The 17,072-nt window shown below is 30.8% G+C and overlaps 1 protein-coding gene across 2 annotated transcripts in view; it reads left to right on the top strand.

Annotated features, from left to right (window-relative positions):
• Nucleotides 1-17,072, top strand: part of COL11A1 (collagen type XI alpha 1 chain) — a 212,859-nt gene that overhangs the window by 82,758 nt on the left and 113,029 nt on the right. The window contains exons 6-15 of one of the 2 annotated variants that reach the window (XM_061183781.1): nucleotides 1,632-1,748; nucleotides 2,356-2,445; nucleotides 4,402-4,656; nucleotides 5,387-5,449; nucleotides 6,813-6,854; nucleotides 7,818-7,880; nucleotides 8,544-8,618; nucleotides 11,367-11,450; nucleotides 13,525-13,581; nucleotides 16,930-16,983. In XM_061183781.1, the coding sequence (XP_061039764.1) occupies nucleotides 1,632-1,748; nucleotides 2,356-2,445; nucleotides 4,402-4,656; nucleotides 5,387-5,449; nucleotides 6,813-6,854; nucleotides 7,818-7,880; nucleotides 8,544-8,618; nucleotides 11,367-11,450; nucleotides 13,525-13,581; nucleotides 16,930-16,983 (900 nt within the window). Of the gene's footprint in view, nucleotides 1-1,631; nucleotides 1,749-2,355; nucleotides 2,446-4,401; nucleotides 4,657-5,361; nucleotides 5,450-6,812; nucleotides 6,855-7,817; nucleotides 7,881-8,543; nucleotides 8,619-11,366; nucleotides 11,451-13,524; nucleotides 13,582-16,929; nucleotides 16,984-17,072 lie in introns of those variants that run through there. The other variant, XM_061183782.1, reaches the window with a different exon arrangement.

The raw sequence follows: 17,072 nt of genomic DNA on the forward strand, positions 1-17,072 counted from the left end.
TCAATATGACCTTCAGCTGAACCATCTAGAAAAGTTTCCTCTAGTGAGGGTATTTCATTAAGGGCCAGATATACCATATTGCCAGGGGGTCAGTTTTGAACATGTCTCATTATATGTCTTTGTGAAATTTGCACTCATTTGCATTGCTACATCTAATAGAGCTTTAAAATTAGAAGGCACAGTGATCACAGTTCTCTAAAAGACATGTGGTGAAGAGTTATTTTTCTGGCACATTAAAAGGGATTTTTTGGCAATTTAAAAATACCAAGAGAGGTCCAGTGGGATATAATTAAAATGTTACCAAATGTAATACTTAGGGAATTTCAAATAGGTTGTTTTTAGCACACACACATATATATATACACATACGCATATATATAGATATATATACACATACGTATATATGTATATATACACACATAAATATGTATTATGCATAATAAATATATGTATACATATATACATAAATGTATATTATACATAATAAATATATATGTATGTATATACATAAATATATATATACCTATACATAAATATATATTATAAATAATATATAAATATATATAAGAGTTTTAGCTTGTTGAGTTTGCTGCTTAATATCTTTTGTTATATATTGATCTTAATGGATTTACAGTTATTTTAATTAAAACCAATAATTAATATATGTTTCACAATACCTATGTTGGTGTTTAAAGATTAAAATTTGGTAGAGATGTTTGGCTCTGAAGGTGAGCAAGCATGTTATCTTCCTCGTCATTCAATATTAATGATTGTATTGCACATCCCTCTACTGAGAAACATACCTCTTTCTCCTAAATTTTTTTTTAATACAGAATAATCTAGTATTCCATTTTTCAGTTTGAGTTACATTTACATGGTTTAAGGTATCTAAGTGTTATGCTCTTTCTTCAATAGAAAAAATGCAGTATTTGTAAAACTGAAATGTATTAATTATAAACAGATCTATTTTGAATCTTTTAATGGTTCACAAGTATTCTGTGCTCATTTTGATCTTAAGTAAGTCTATAGCAAATTAGTTATTTCTGAATGAACTTTAGATTGTATTTTTACATCAGTTCCAGTATTCCAAATAAAATATAGACTCATTTCATGTTCCTCTGTTCCCTTTCGTTCCTCTCCCCTTTCCATCTCATAATAGATATGAAAATTCTTTCATACTTGGGAAGACTATTCTCCATACTTTTATTTTTAAACATGTAGTTTAATGGAAAAAAAAAGTACCCATTGAAATTGCTGTAAGATAAGGGAGGCTTATGTAGCAATTTTTACAAATCAAAATTAACGTGACTATTTAACAACTATGTCCAAGTATGTAATTGCTATGTTTAAATTAATATTCAACAATTAAAAGTTTGAATTAATATTCTAAACTTTTAATTTCCTCACAATCCTAACCACTATTCTGCTCTTAGAAAACCTGTTTTGTCACTATGTTATTATACTCTGTATAAGACAGTATTACTTCTTGTAACACGAAGTAATATTTAAATAACAGTATTTCCTTGTCTCTTAACTCTTACTGGTAAAAGTTAAGAACATGATTACCACTTTGTTCATAGTATTACCTGCAACTAACAAAATTGCCTGATATTTTCTCCTTTGCGATGTAGTATGCACCTGAGGATATAATGGAATATGACTATGAGTATGGGGAAGCAGAATATAAAGAGGCTGAAAGTGTAACAGAGATTCCCACTGTAACTGAGGAGACAATAGCGCAAACCGAGGTAAAAGCAAAGTAGCACCTTTGTGTGTGGTGTCCTGCTATTTGTCATCCTGTGGTTCCTTATGTCCACTTTTCCTCAGACTTATCATAAACCTTTTATTCATCTGATTTCTATGACCTGATAACTGTGATTTTTATTTGACAGTAGCTGTCCTGAAGGAATGATGCCCGGTTTGCTTTGCTTATCCTTCCTTTCATCCATGCTCTTTATTTCCCTTTTCATTTTATTTATGTTTTCCATTCCATCTTTCACCACATTTTACAGAAAAAGAAATTCAATTTCAAAATGAAGACGAAGACAGTGGCCACTAACTCAAAGGAAAAGTCCAAAAAGTTTACACCCCCTAAATCTGAAAAATTTGCAACCAAGAAGAAGAAAAGTTATCAAGCGGCAGCAAAAGCCAAGCTAGGGGTAAAGGTAGCAAAGAAAAAGCAATCAAGATCTCTCCTAGATAAGCTGGAAGATCTCTGATGATGAGTCATTGTCCTAACCCAACTAGATAAATACTCATTTGGCTAATACGATACCCCAGTTAAATCATGATTTCCAAAGATTTTGGATTACCTTACATTTTTACTAATTGCTTTTCTTTTGAATTTACTATTAGGCAAATATTGTTGATGATTTTCAAGAATACAACTATGGAACAGAAAGTTACCAGACAGAAGCTCCTAGGCGTGTATCTGGACCAAATGAGGTAATGCTCATAGACAGCATTAAATTTTTAAAATGTGTAATATTTCTTGATATATTTCACTCTGGAAGAATCTATAACCTCTGAAAAGTTTGACATTTTTACTCTTTTACTGAGGTAAGAGAAACAATAGAATTGGCTCACTATTACTAAAAACAGTTCATTTAAAATTAATGTCAATTCAGGTTTTGCATGACTCTTTGCTTCATGCAATTGCTAAATTGATCAAACTGAATTGGCTGCTATCATTTTCTTGATTCCTCCTGGGATTGAGCAAGCTTCTCAAAATGTTGTGATTAAGGGTATTCACAACATGACCCTTCTGTGAGGAGGAGAATCCTCTAAAGTAACAACTGTATCATCAAATGATACAGTTAGAATTTACTCCATCTGACCAATAATCATGCATTTTTATGACACAAATATTTTGAGAAAATATAGTCTTAGTTGGTTTTAATGGCTATTTACATTTTCAAACTTAATTATGGTTAAAATATTATATCTTAACCTTTTCCAGTCCTTTCTATGAAAATGTTTAAGTACATACAGGTACAAATAGAACAATCTTTCTGAATTTCATACTATGCATATATTCTGATTATGAAAAAATAAGTATACAATTCAATTTAACTGTTAAATTCCTGTCACACCTGGTATGAGGAATACCTGAATCATTTTAGTTATTAAAAATTTATATAACATGTGTCCCAGTGAGGCAAATTAACTCAGTGAGACTTTACATGCAAACACATAATTTAGAATAATAACATTTTAGGGTAAGAACCGATTTCAAGTTTCATCTTGAAAGTCCAAAATAATCATTTTCCAAAAATGGTTATCTTGATTCAAGATGTTTATTTATATACCCAAATTCATTCATCTTTTGCTCAGATCTATGAACATAGTAATATTCTGATCCCAGATGATATGCACCCCCTAATGATAGTATATACTCATTGTTTAAGAATATAAAAATATTATGGTTATTGGACATTTTATTTTAGTTAACAATCACTAAATTAATCATTTAGCCACATTTTTCATTCACATGACTTTATGTAACACTACTTATTATTCAATATTGTTCTATCATCTAGATTCACTATGCTATAGCAAACAAGTTATTTATGAAATTCAAAAGTAACAAGATAAATTATTTAATTTGAACCTTGTCAAAATCATATGGCCCCAAATTACCTAATAAATATCATTCAGATTTATGCTATTAATGAGGAATTATTTATGAAAAAAGGAAATTATACTAGCTTTATTTTTCTATATCTCTGAGATAGTATTTTTGATGTAATTTTTACTTTTAAGTGAATAGTCTCATACTCTTTATGAGACTATACAGTGATATATTCTATTGTATTAAATTCTGAGGACTATAATTTATATTTTATTTGCTGTAAAGAACTCTTTGGTGATATAATACTTCCCTACATTCTAGATACTCTGCATAAATATTGCAATGATAAATCTCAATATTGGCATTAATATTTTATTTTTTGGATTGAGAGTCAAACTTACATGGCTTTTCTGATAGCAATTATATTTCATTATGAGGTTCTGTGAGATTTGAAAATTAAGCAAAGCTTTAACTATATATTTTCTATATATACATATATATATTATTCAAGTCAAACTATAAAGTAAATATCAAATTGCATAACAAGTTTTTTCCAATGGAACAAGCAAATACACATGTTGAATCTATGTGAATATTTGCAGTTTATTGGCAAAAGTTCTTTGAAAGCAATATTTCCTTGTACATACCAATGTACAAAAATATTTCTTTCAATAATGCTGAAAGGCTGTCTTTCCCAGCTTTCAGACTTGCTTGAGTAGTATTCAGACCACTTCCTGTCACATTCCATCAAACTGTAATTGCAAATGCTTACCTTGCTTTACTAACAGTAAACTTCATGTTCTCCAATTCCTTGCGACTTAAATTAATAGCCAAATCCGGTTGAAGAAGTATTTACTGAAGAATATCTAACTGGAGAGGATTATGATTCCCAGAGGAAAAATTCTGAGGATATGCTATATGAAAACAAAGAAATAGACGGCAGGGACTCTGATCTTCTGGTAGATGGAGATTTAGGCGAATATGATTTTTATGAATATAAGGAATATGAAGATAAACCAACAAGCCCCACTAATGAAGAATTTGGTCCAGGTGTTCCAGCAGAAACAGATATCAAAGAAACAAGTGTAAGTCAGTATTCTGCTCTGTGTCCATGTATGTCTTATTTCTGGAGTATTTTTGTGTTCATCTTGATGTCTTTTCAGGTTTAAAATGTAGGTTATGTTCTTATATAAATTATGAATATTTATCACTACTAGGATACCTTGATAGATTTTTCCTCATGGGGATCTTCAGCAGTTGTATCTCAGGCCACACTACTGGAGTCTTCATTTGAAAGAATAATCTTTAATAGAGTTGTATCCAAGTTTTCTTGGCATTGTCATTCTGGGTACTAAGACTATTTTCTAATTTTTAGACTGTTTTATTTATTTTTCTTTTCTGGTGATGCTCAGGAATGCACCATATTAATTATCATTTTATCATTATAATTATTATTATTTAACCTTTTGAACCCCTTCACCCATTTCTTCCCTCCACCTCTATTTTACTGAATTTAATTTGATGACACTTTTTGCTTAGTGCCTTGGAATAATAATGAGGTCGACAGATATCTTTATCTTTTTATAATATGTCCTTAAGAAACAATTGTTCAATCTCATTCAAGATTTAGCATTAATGTTCATTGTGTTTCCCTTTGTGTATTTTCAGTATTTAAAAGTTTAATAGGTTTCTATGTTAAAAAACACATTTTAATAGATTGTTTTAAATGCACTTAGATGATTAAATGATCTTTTAAAAATACTTAAATGGCCTTATTTACTTAAAGACAGGCTGCTTGAATTTTTCACTCAACAGATAAATGGCCATGGTGCATACGGAGAAAAAGGACAGAAAGGAGAGCCAGCAGTAGTTGAACCTGTAAGTACTGGTATGAATACATTGTAATAGTACCATTGAAAATTCTAATGTCCAAATGTTTATAATGCCACAAGTAATGAGTTAGTAAGGCCAGTTCTGGCAAGTAGAATTTCAATAAACCAAAAAAATATAGAGATACAGAATTTTGGAATTTGAAATTAACCAACAATGTTTTAGTCCAATTCTCTCATTTTAAGACTAAGAAACCTAAGACTCAAAGGGTTCAGGTGTTTGGTGGTTGAGATATGACCAGACTTTACCTCTTCTATTTTCCAGTCCAGTGATTTTCTCCTTTAATTGCTATAACTTAACATTATTAGAAATATATTATTTGACATAGTACTTGTTTCATATTCAAATCACATCATGTAATAATATGAAAACGTTCTTTTTAAAATTTGTTTCCTTTTCTTCCATTGGAAAAAATCTTCAAATCACTTCAAAAGTGATTTGAAGATTTATATTAATGTTACTACCACTCAAGATATTGGTAAGAAGCAAATTCTTACTGGAAGTCAATTTTACTGTTGTTCTCCCTAATCAGCAATTTGGGAAAAGTATTGCATTAGAACTAAAGGAAGTATGTTTAACTATTTGCCTCATGCTAATGAAAATCATTTCAGGAACTGCAAGGACATAAAATTTTTATAAAAGTTGGAGGAGATAAAGATAAAAAAGATGCATCTCTAAGAACATTGTTGTCTGTTTATTACTCCAAAATCTGAGAAAGCACGTCATATGCTCACCAAAGTCTTTAAAAATATTTTTTCAGAATAAATTTGTCCTTGTTATGAAAATTTACAACCAACTTTTTAAATGACAAGACAGTTTTCAGCAGTAGAATCATAAACTTTCTAGAATTGGGTTCTTATCCTGAAATAGTATTCTATTCTCTTGTCTTTTTAAGAACTTATATTTATGTCCAGTTCTTTAACATGGACTTTTCTCCCCTTTCCCTGAGTTAAAGTGCTTAGATGCCACTTTCTTCCATCCTTTCATTCACACAGCAAATATTTATCAGGTTCTTGCTTTGTGCCCGGCATTATTCTGGGTGCTAGGGAAAACTTGGTTAAATGTCTTTGCCCTTTTGGGGAGCACTTAGCATATTCTCTTTGTAATATTACTTATCTGAATATTTATTTCCTTGCTAATTAGTTCACAGATTTTCTCAGGACAGGGATTATGTCTTCTATCATTTTTCATTTCCTCCCTTCCCCATGCAAAAATGCTTGTAATTGTTTTATATGTAGGAACAGATAATTTACCTTTTAAAACGCAATGATGTGGTGCTTTCTAAGAGCCAATTAGATAAGAGGTTAGGGGTTACTGCCCTAGTAATGACTCTTATCTTTTTTAACTGTAGGGCATGCTTATTGAAGGACCACCAGGGCCAGCAGGACCTGCGGTATGTAAATGTTCTAAGATTATTTTTGTCTTGATATTTTTAATAATCAGATATAAGATTTCTATTACACTGTTGAATTTATACATTTTAGACTAATTTGAGTATTGAACTGTAGAGGCAAATATTTGGTCAGAGGACCCGGTGGCCTTGAATCACTTTCTGATTTGGCTATCCAAATGATATTCTTTTGAGAGCTATGAAATTAAATTTTGTTTTAAATATTTTTGCTGCTTAAATATCTCTGACTTTTCTAACCTCATCTTCAACTTTGTGCCTGAGAGCTATAAAAGTAAAAGAAAGCCCTCTTTTTTTTTTTTTTTTTAAGAGGTATAGATATATCTCAAAAAATAGAGCTGAGAAATCTAAGTGGACTGTAGTTGCCTTATCTGTACTTCTGAATGGAGTGACTATCAGCTTCCATTGTCATTTCCTAATAAGGCTAATGTTACTCATCAGTGTGTCTTTATTGTCAGGTAGTTGTACTGATCTGACTTTGTAAGAAATCCTCTTTCTTTTGTGGAATTAATTAAATTCTTGTCATGTGAAATAAATATATTATACTGATGCCTTTAAATACTTTTACCCATAAAGAATATAAATGATTTCTACATTTCAACTTCACTGTCACATTTTTGCAGTCTAATTGAATGAGTATAACATTTCTTCAGTAAGAACTGGGAACCAACTTCCACCTCAGGGACTGTACATTGGCAGGATTTCCTTTCCTGTTCTTCCTTGGAATGTCTGTCTCTATCCTGAGAGCAGCCTCGTAGAGGAAGAGTTGAGCTAGCTACAAAGTGGTCCCTATATGTTCTCTTTTTATGGGAAGATAAATAGGGCAATTTTTGGGAGAAGAGTGTTTATTTATGAATACGAGTTCTTCTTTGATTTTGGTAGGATGAATTTGCCTGAATACTAATGAAATCAGGAATCTAACTCAGATCATGGTTTATTTCTCTGTAGGGTCTTATGGGTCCTCCAGGTCTACAAGGCCCCACTGGACCCCCTGGTGACCCCGGCGAGAGGGTAAGTGAAGGGACTCATAACAAAAGAATGCAACATAAATGAAAAGAATTAAAATATATTCTACAGGTTTAACATATTATTCTCACTTGGATAACATATGAATTCAGTGTTGTGCAAAATTTTGTTTAACTATTCTAACTATAAGTTTAAAAGTGAGGTGAAAGAATGTGCATTTATCTATGTTATAATTAGTAAGAAAATTTTTTATTTTTAATCAATTTCCATTTTGATATGAACCCAATACATTAGATTAAATTCTTCCTTTTGAGTTCAGACATATTTACCAGGAACTCCCATGACTATTTAGTTGAATACTGATAGAATGAATTAATAAGGCTGCATCCTAATTTGAAGATCACATCCTGGGTCACATGGTGAAATAGACCATTTGCGTTAAGTCTATTGAAACTCTTCTTGTAAAATCCATTTTTTTCTCCTTCCTTGAGTAGCCAATAAATTTGTGCATTATTTAAATTATATAAAACTACTGCAATGAAGTACAATCCTCTCTAGGTATACTTACTAAAAGGAGATTAACCAAGGAGTAGAGGACAAACACAAAGTAGATAATGTAGACTTATGGTATTCAAAGTTATTCTGTTTCTAATACATTTAATTATTTTGTTTATTGATTAATTTTGATGATTTTATTTACTTCCCTAGGGTCCCCCAGGACGTCCTGGTCTACCAGGGGCTGATGGTTTACCTGGTCCTCCTGGTACCATGTTAGTGTTACCGGTATGTTTTTTATAGTTATAAAGATGACCCAATGTTTTGTCAACCTACTGCTGAAAAATATTGCGGAACCATATTATAGATCAATCAAAAAACCATTGTATGAGGTAGAGATACTTGAAATGAAGCAGCCTTCAGAAATTGTGATAAATTTTGCTAAAACAAAATTCTGGTAAATATTTATTTCTGCAGTAGAACTAAGGCTGTATTATTTCATTATATTTTTTGACAACAAATCTTAGAGGATTTTCTTAATATTTTTAATCATGTGCTTTATCCAGAGTCATATGAGTAACATGCATTTCATGTATTAACATAAAGTTAATATGTTATTTACCACCATATAGACACTAGCTAATACTTTTTAAATACGATATATCTATAGTGTTATTATTCATTGTCCAAAAATTATTTGTTTTACCTTAAGATTGCTTTTTAAAGTTGCCGAAAAGAATTAATATTGTTAAAATGGCCATACGACCCAAAGCAATCTAGATTTAATGCAACCTCTATCAAATTAACCTTGACGTTTTTCACAGAACTAGAACAAAAGATCCTAAAATGTGTATGGAACCATAAAAGACCCAGAATTGCCAAAGCAATCCTTAGGGAAAAGAACAAAGCTGGAGGCATAACCCTCCCAGAATTCAGACAATATTACAAAGCCACGGTAATCAAAGCAGCATGGTATTGGCACAAAAACAGACATATGGATCAATGGAACAGAGTAGAGAGCCCAGAAATAAACCCACACACCTATGGTCAATTAATCTTTGACAAAGGAGGCAAGAATATACAATGGGGAAAAGACGATCTTTTTAGCAAGGGGTGTTGGGAAAGTTGGAGAGCCCCATGTAAATCAATGAAGTTAGAACACACCCTCACACCATACACAAAAATAAACTCAAAATGGCTTAAAGACTTAAATATAAGACATGACACCATAAAACTTCTAGAAGAGAACATAGGCAAAACATTCTTTGACATAAATCATAGCAATGTTTTCTTGGGTCAGTCTTCCAAGGTACTAGAAATAAAAGCAAAACTAAACAAATGGGACCTAATCAAGTTTATAAGCTTTTGCACAGCAAAGGAAACCATAAACAAAACAAAAAGACAACCAACAGACTGGGAGAAAATACTTGCAAAAGATGCGACCATCAAGGGCTTAATTTCCAAAATATACAAACATCTCATACAGCTCAGTAACAACAACAACAAAAAAAAACAATCAAAAAATGGGCAAAAGACCTAAATAAACATTTCTCCAAAGAAGACATACAGATGGTCAATAGGCACAAGAAGAGATACTAAACATTGCTAATTATTAGAGAAGTGTAAATCCAATCTACAATGAGGTATCAACTCACGCCAGTCAGAATGGCCATCATTAAAAAGACTACAAATAATAAATGCTGCAGAGGGTGTGGAGAAAAGGGAAACCTCCTACACTGTTAGTGGGAATGTAAATTGATGCAACTACTATGGAAAACAGTATGGAGGTTCCTCAAAAAACTAAAAATAAAGTTAACATATGATCCAGCAGTCCCACTTCTGGGCATGTATCCACAGAATACTCAAATTTGAAAAGATACATGCACCCAATGTTCATAGCAGCTCTATTTACAATAGCCAAAACATGGAAGCAACCTAAAGGTCCAGTGACAGATGAATGGATAAAGAAGATGTGGCATATATATATATATATATATATATGTATATGTGTATATATATATATATATATATATATATATATATATATATATATATATATATATATAGGGATACTATTCAGCCATTAAAAAGAATGAAATTATGTCATTTGCAGCAACATGGATGAAACTAGAGATTATCATACTGGGTGAAGTAAGTCAGACAGAGAAAGACAAATATCATATGATATCACTTATATGTGGAATATAAAATATGATACAAATGAACATATTTACAAAATAGAAACAGACTCACAGACTTAGAAAACAAATTTATGCTTACCAAAGGGGAAGGGAGGGGGGAGGGATAAATTAGGAGTTTGGGATTAGCAGATACAAACTACTAAATATAAAATAGATAAACAACAAGGTCCCTTTGTATAGCACAAAGAACTATATTCAATATCTTATAATAAACCATAATGGAAAAGAATATGAAAAAGAATATAATACACATATATTCAGTATATATATATATATAACTGAATCACTTTGCTGTACACCAGAAACTAACACAACTTTGTAAATCAACTATACTTCAATAAAAAAAATTTTTTAAATAAAGTTGCCCAAGTTCTTGTGGAAAAAATTGGTGTATTTGTTTAAATGTTATAAAGATTCAAGTAATAATAACATAGAGAGAAATTTATTCATGCTGCATTTTGAGTTAAAATTAAAAAGGAGCTTTAGCATTTTATAGAGGGATACAGAAAGGATCATCTTCCTAGTATAATTACTTAAGAAAAGGTAAACAAACTGAATCTATCTCAAGGAAGATTTCCTCTGTGTTCACAGAGATTCCAGAAGTTTTGCTCAACAAAATAGCAGTTGATCTATAACGCTACCGAACTTAGTGCATTTAGAATTTTTACAAATGAGTGAGTAGAACGGGTAATGTTTGTGCAGGTGAAGAAATGGATGATAGCTTATTCCAGAGTTTTCAAAAATTCTGGAATTTAAAATTGTAAAGGAGTCTGTAGTCTCTTCTACAAGTGGTAAAGCATGGTCTAGAAAACTTCTGTATGTTATCTTTTCTTAGTTTCGTTATGGTGGCGATGGTTCCAAAGGACCAATCATCTCTGCTCAGGAAGCTCAGGCCCAGGCCATTCTTCAGCAGGCTCGGGTAAGAAAGGATCAACATGTAGCTCCATAACCTGATTCTGTGCCAAATTATGCAAGAGAGAGAAAGTGTGTGTGTGTGTGTGTGTGTGTGTGTGTGTGTGTATCTGGAGGGTGCTACTATTATGAACAAAATACTTCTGAATAGTATGTTGAATTTAGATGGAGAAGATACTAAGATAATATCTATTTTTCCAATAGGAATATTTTCTTTAATTTAATATTTAATTTAAATGACTGACCCTTGCAGTATTGTCATACATAATTCTGGCAAAAACATGCAGACCATAATACACAAATTTTCTAATTTTTTTTCAAAGAGTACTGATGGATTTATATGTATCACCCTTTATCTTTCACATCCAGTTTTCCCTGCTAAGGCATATGTCAATGATTAATGAATAAAATAAGAGGATAAAGTTTAAAATAATTTTTCCACCCAATCTTATAGATTATTCAGGATATCCCAAATAATCCAGAAAATTAAATTTCTTAGCCATTCTTGTGGAGGAAAGAAACCTTCAAATATGTATTCTAAGCTCGAATCATTGTAATCTATATTTTAAACCAAATCCATTCAGTTCATATTTGTTTGTCAGCTAAAAGTTTTCCACTATCTGTATACTTATATAATATAAAATTGTTTGTTTTTTAAGTTAGCTCCAGTGCAGTTAAAATATAGTAAGGAAATCAAAAGAATGGATCAGGAAAGGGTTGAAAGTCATATAATACTTTTATTCATAGTATAGTCTTTTTTTCTTTTCAAGGAAAAAGGAAATAAAGGGCTTATAGTTGGCATGGATACAGGTACCTGCTTCCTAAGTGATATAAATCATTTCGGTGATAACTATTTATCACCATAAACTTATGAGTGCATAAATTATCTGAGAGTGTAAGTCTATCAATCTGAAAAGATGCCATTGTTTGGTTACATCATTTATAAAGACAATGAAAAACTTAAATATTTGTTTATTAGACCTTGGCATAATACAAATCTAAAAATATTTAAATTGATTTACTAATGATGCCTACAACTTATAAATTTTATTACTTTGAACAGATTTTAGGTAATTATTTGAGCTTAAATAGTTTATTAGGTGATTGAATTCCTAATTTTATTAGTTCTTTTAACCTACTTGGAAATAGGTAGCAAGCATTATAATTCCAATTTTTCAGATATTTAATCTCAAGGATTAAGAAGTGTATTGTCAAAAATCTCATGGTGAGTCAGTAGTGAAATTTTGGAGATATTACTGTTTTCATCTCATGCACTTTTCTAATATGATTTTACATTATTTCTATTACAATATTATTTTTTATATCTGTTTTGGTAATCTAAATATTCATCTTTTGGAATCACTAATATTAAAAAATAGCACACCATACTAATTTAACATCTGTCAAATATTTATCCTTTTACTCTACTTGTTCCAGCTTTCCAAGTGCTAATTTCACATTTCTAATATTCAGTGTCAATAGTGCATGTAATCAGTCTATCATGCCTATGATTCTACAAAATAAATGTATTTTTCTATAAAGCATTAAATTTGAGATTTGTTAAAATAACTATATTATCTAAGCACTTTCTGATCAATTTTGCTTTTTACTATCTGGCTTGAATTGTCAGTTTTTCCTAAAATACTGCTAGAAAATTTTTACTTAGAGCACTTCAAGTTGTTCACATCTAAAAGTATTGTCAATGAGAATTGCACCTACATATTTAAGAGAAGCCTACACAATATTCTGAATGCACTTTTGAGTAGGAAAATCATCAGATATTAAATTTCTTATTAGATGTTAAAATCTATTTTAACTTTTATCATTGAATAAATCATAATATATATGGTACAAGATTGTATATAAGTCACAACAGCTTAAAAAATGTCTGATACTTATTAGGTCAATTTGTCATTCTAAAAACTTGTGATTCTTTAGTAATCAGGCGCTCTTTCTACTATGTAGCTATTATACCTCTGTTGATGAGCTGCTACTTAAGGGTAACTTGTGCAAATGAATATTGTGGTTTAATATGCTCATCCAGGGAGGCATTCCTGAATTTGCTATATTTTATTTTCTAGATTGCTCTGAGAGGTCCACCTGGCCCAATGGGTCTAACTGGAAGACCGGGTCCTGTGGTAGGTTACCCAAAAAGATAATATATGTTTAAATTCCTGTATTAGTAGTTCCTTGTGCAACTTTGGTCAGGCAGTTTTCATATCTCTGGCTGGTGAAAGTAGGGTAAATATACCAACTTATACTTGGATTTTGTTTCCATTTAAGAAATCTCTCTGAATTCAGTCCTCAGTAAATTTTAATGAAAAGGTTACAATGGAAAATTCTCAAATCAAATAAATACAATGAAAAATATAATTGAATCACATATCCAATTATTAACTTTTCAAACTATAATTTATTTGCATAATAGTTTGAGTTATTGAAGTTCAAGTGTACAGTAAGTTCTTGAGATTTAATTTTATGTTAAACAGAATTTATTAAAAAAGAAAAAAATATTTGAGGCCAATGAAAATTTTTCCATAATCTTAGGAGAAAGCAGGAGACTTGGCTTAAACTTTAAGTTGCCTCTAGTATTCCATGAACTGCTTCAGATATTAGAGAAATCATTCTGTCTTTTAGAGACTCTTGGAAAATAAGTGTTTTATTTTTCTTACAAGCTTACTGACAAGCTATATTCTATATATTTTTAAAAATATTTTGAAACTTACCAAATGCTAAGCAGTGTAGCAATTCACACACACACAAAACAAAGATTCTTTTTAAACCATACTTTTTTCTTAAGAGAAAAGAACATTGTAGAATTCCAACCTGAGTTCACATTGATTTTAAAATTAATGGAATAATTTCTATTTTAAGTATTTTTTTTGATATAAAAAGCTGTAGTATACTTTCAATATGATCTTATATGCTCACAATGTTTTATTGAAATAATGGTATTTATAGAAATTATTACTCTGAACATTAAAAGTTTATCTTTGGTTTACTTAGTAGACACAGTAAAACTATTTTATTCAAATTTGAATCAATTAAATAGTTTTCTAATTATTTAATCTGTTTTACTGATCTTATTAGGAGGAAAAATAGTTTTCTTCAGGTAGTTTATTCAAGAGTTTGTTATCTACTTTTCCATAAATTTATGGTTCTCTTCAGTCTTGAAATTTTATAACATTTTATGTATCTTGAAGGGCTTTACACTCAATCATATGATCTCATGTGGAACATGTGTTCTGGCAATATGTTCCACAGAATTTAAATTATACACGTTTCTAAATGCATTATTATGTATTTACCATGTAGTTTTACTGTTCTGCCTCTCAAAATATAGTAGGGAAGATGAAAGATTCCATGTCATTTAATAAAGGAAGAAATAGAGTTAATATTTAATTACTTGTTAATAATAACACATTTACATGACTGAGGAAAATCAGCAGTATGCTAGTGTTTTACAAATTTGGGGGCAGAAGAATTACCCATATATTTTATCAAAAGTGAAAGTTCCTGGGGCCTTGAACTTGAGACTCTAATGATGCATATTCAGGGTCAGAACTGGCAAACTATATTTTCAATGAGTGCAGCAGGCTGATTCTTATGGTCAAGCGTGTTTGGGAAACACTGCCTTTTGCTTAAATTAAAAATATCAGCCTAGCATCTGTAAAATCCTATCATCCAAAGGAATTTTCCTGCTTATCATTCTGACAAACACAAGTCTAGCGGATCTGTAGAGGGTAAGGACAGCGATGAGCAGAGCCAATGAAAGCTTGTTACATTAAGCTGTCCCTGTTTTCACCAGTCCTTAAGGGTCAGACACTCACAGCATGTTGGCAAAGAGAAAACATTGACAGCCATGTTATTACATTACCATTCTCAATGTAATATCCAAGATTAATTGATTTTACTACTTAAGTCTTTGTTATAGAAAGTTTTAGCTTCCTAAAATATTAAAGTTGGTATTGAGAGAAAAAAATCACATTGTTTGTTTTCACCATTTTCTCTTCTATTATTCTTTGCTCCAAAACATCAAATTATAACAGACTTTCAAAAATCTTAATTCTAGAGTCTAAACGTATTTTATATATTAAGATTTTAAAAAAAAACAATACTTTAATACATAAATATGTTCATTCTTTCAGTGAAATATTCCTTTATTCAATTATTTGTTTCCAATTGATTTTACAGACTAAAAGCGATCTATATTTTAAAATACGCAGAAAACATAGAAAATGTTCTTTACCCTATTCTGTTACTGTCAATTACTACATGGCGATTTTTAGAATAAGTGTTTGGGCAAAGTAATTATAATCTGTTGAGTAGGTTGTGCTTATATACAGAAGATATAATACAGTAAAGTAATTAAAAATAAATTGGCTGTCCTTTAATTGCATTCAATTCTATGATTAATAATCTGATTTAATGTAGAACCCCAGTTTCTCTCTTGAAGAAATTTAGTTGCAAGAATTCTTAATTAGACACTTGAAAGTCATCATTCTTGTAATTTTCAGGATTGGAATATTCATGTTACTTGACTTGCCATATTTTTTGGCAGTCATATTAATAGTTATTTTACTTTGGAGCCACCAGGAGGCTCTAGATACCTAGCATTTTCAGGCTTAGCATAATTTTAACCTTTTTGCACTTTGATTCAATGCAGTATTTAATTGAATCTCTATTGATTTAAATAAATCAGAAACTTCTTAAACACACAAAGTATACTTCTTCAGCATGAAGTAACTATTATCACTATGTTCAATTTTAGTATTCTAAAGCTTTTTAGGAAGATGAATGGCCTAGTATTTATTTTTTAAAACTCACAACACTTTTATAAAGTGGTTTTATATTTTTTTCCAGTTACTATGCCAGGCTTTTGTTGCACTTTGTGAATTATGTAAATATTTGGAAGAGGCGTTTGTCATAAGGACTTATTCTCCTAAGGAAAAATAGACCAATCTAGGAAAAAATGCTTTGACATTATTTCAGGACAATTATAATGACAACAATAGCATCTGTTCTTGACATTTTATTGCTATAGAATTCAGTGTCTGAGAAGTTTCTGAGTATAACAGCATTAATATTTGCCAAGTTTCATAAATGAATTCAATGTGTACCCGATTCTGTAAAAATGTGTTTCCTCTACTACTCCACCACAGTGTAATGATAAATAACGCCTGTGTATCATCGTAAGTGCTCTGATGGCCCACACATTTAAGAACATTTCAATGTGATTTCATGAAATTTGCTTCTGTGTAGTTATCAGTAAAATATAGACTTTTAAATATAGTTCACACACTGGAATACAGTCAAAATCTGAGAAGAGATGTATTTCAATCAGAGGACTTGAAAATTTTGTTGTGTTAACTAATAAAATCATACTATTTTGAATAATGTTTAATTATTTCAAGTGAAAATGGTAGGGCAAAACTGGTTAGGGAATTACAAAATTAAATGATTATGTCTTCACCTTTTCTCTACAGGGGGGGCCTGGTTCCTCTGGGGCCAAAGGTGAGAGGGGTGATCCAGGTCCTCAGGTAAAAATTAACCTATTTCACTTATTTTATTTTTGACTTTATTTTATCTATTAGGGTAATTGAAGTGTCTGCCATCTGTTTTATGAGTA

Source organism: Eubalaena glacialis, chromosome 3 (assembly GCF_028564815.1).
Source record: "Eubalaena glacialis isolate mEubGla1 chromosome 3, mEubGla1.1.hap2.+ XY, whole genome shotgun sequence".
Taxonomy (NCBI): Eukaryota; Metazoa; Chordata; class Mammalia; order Artiodactyla; family Balaenidae; genus Eubalaena; species Eubalaena glacialis.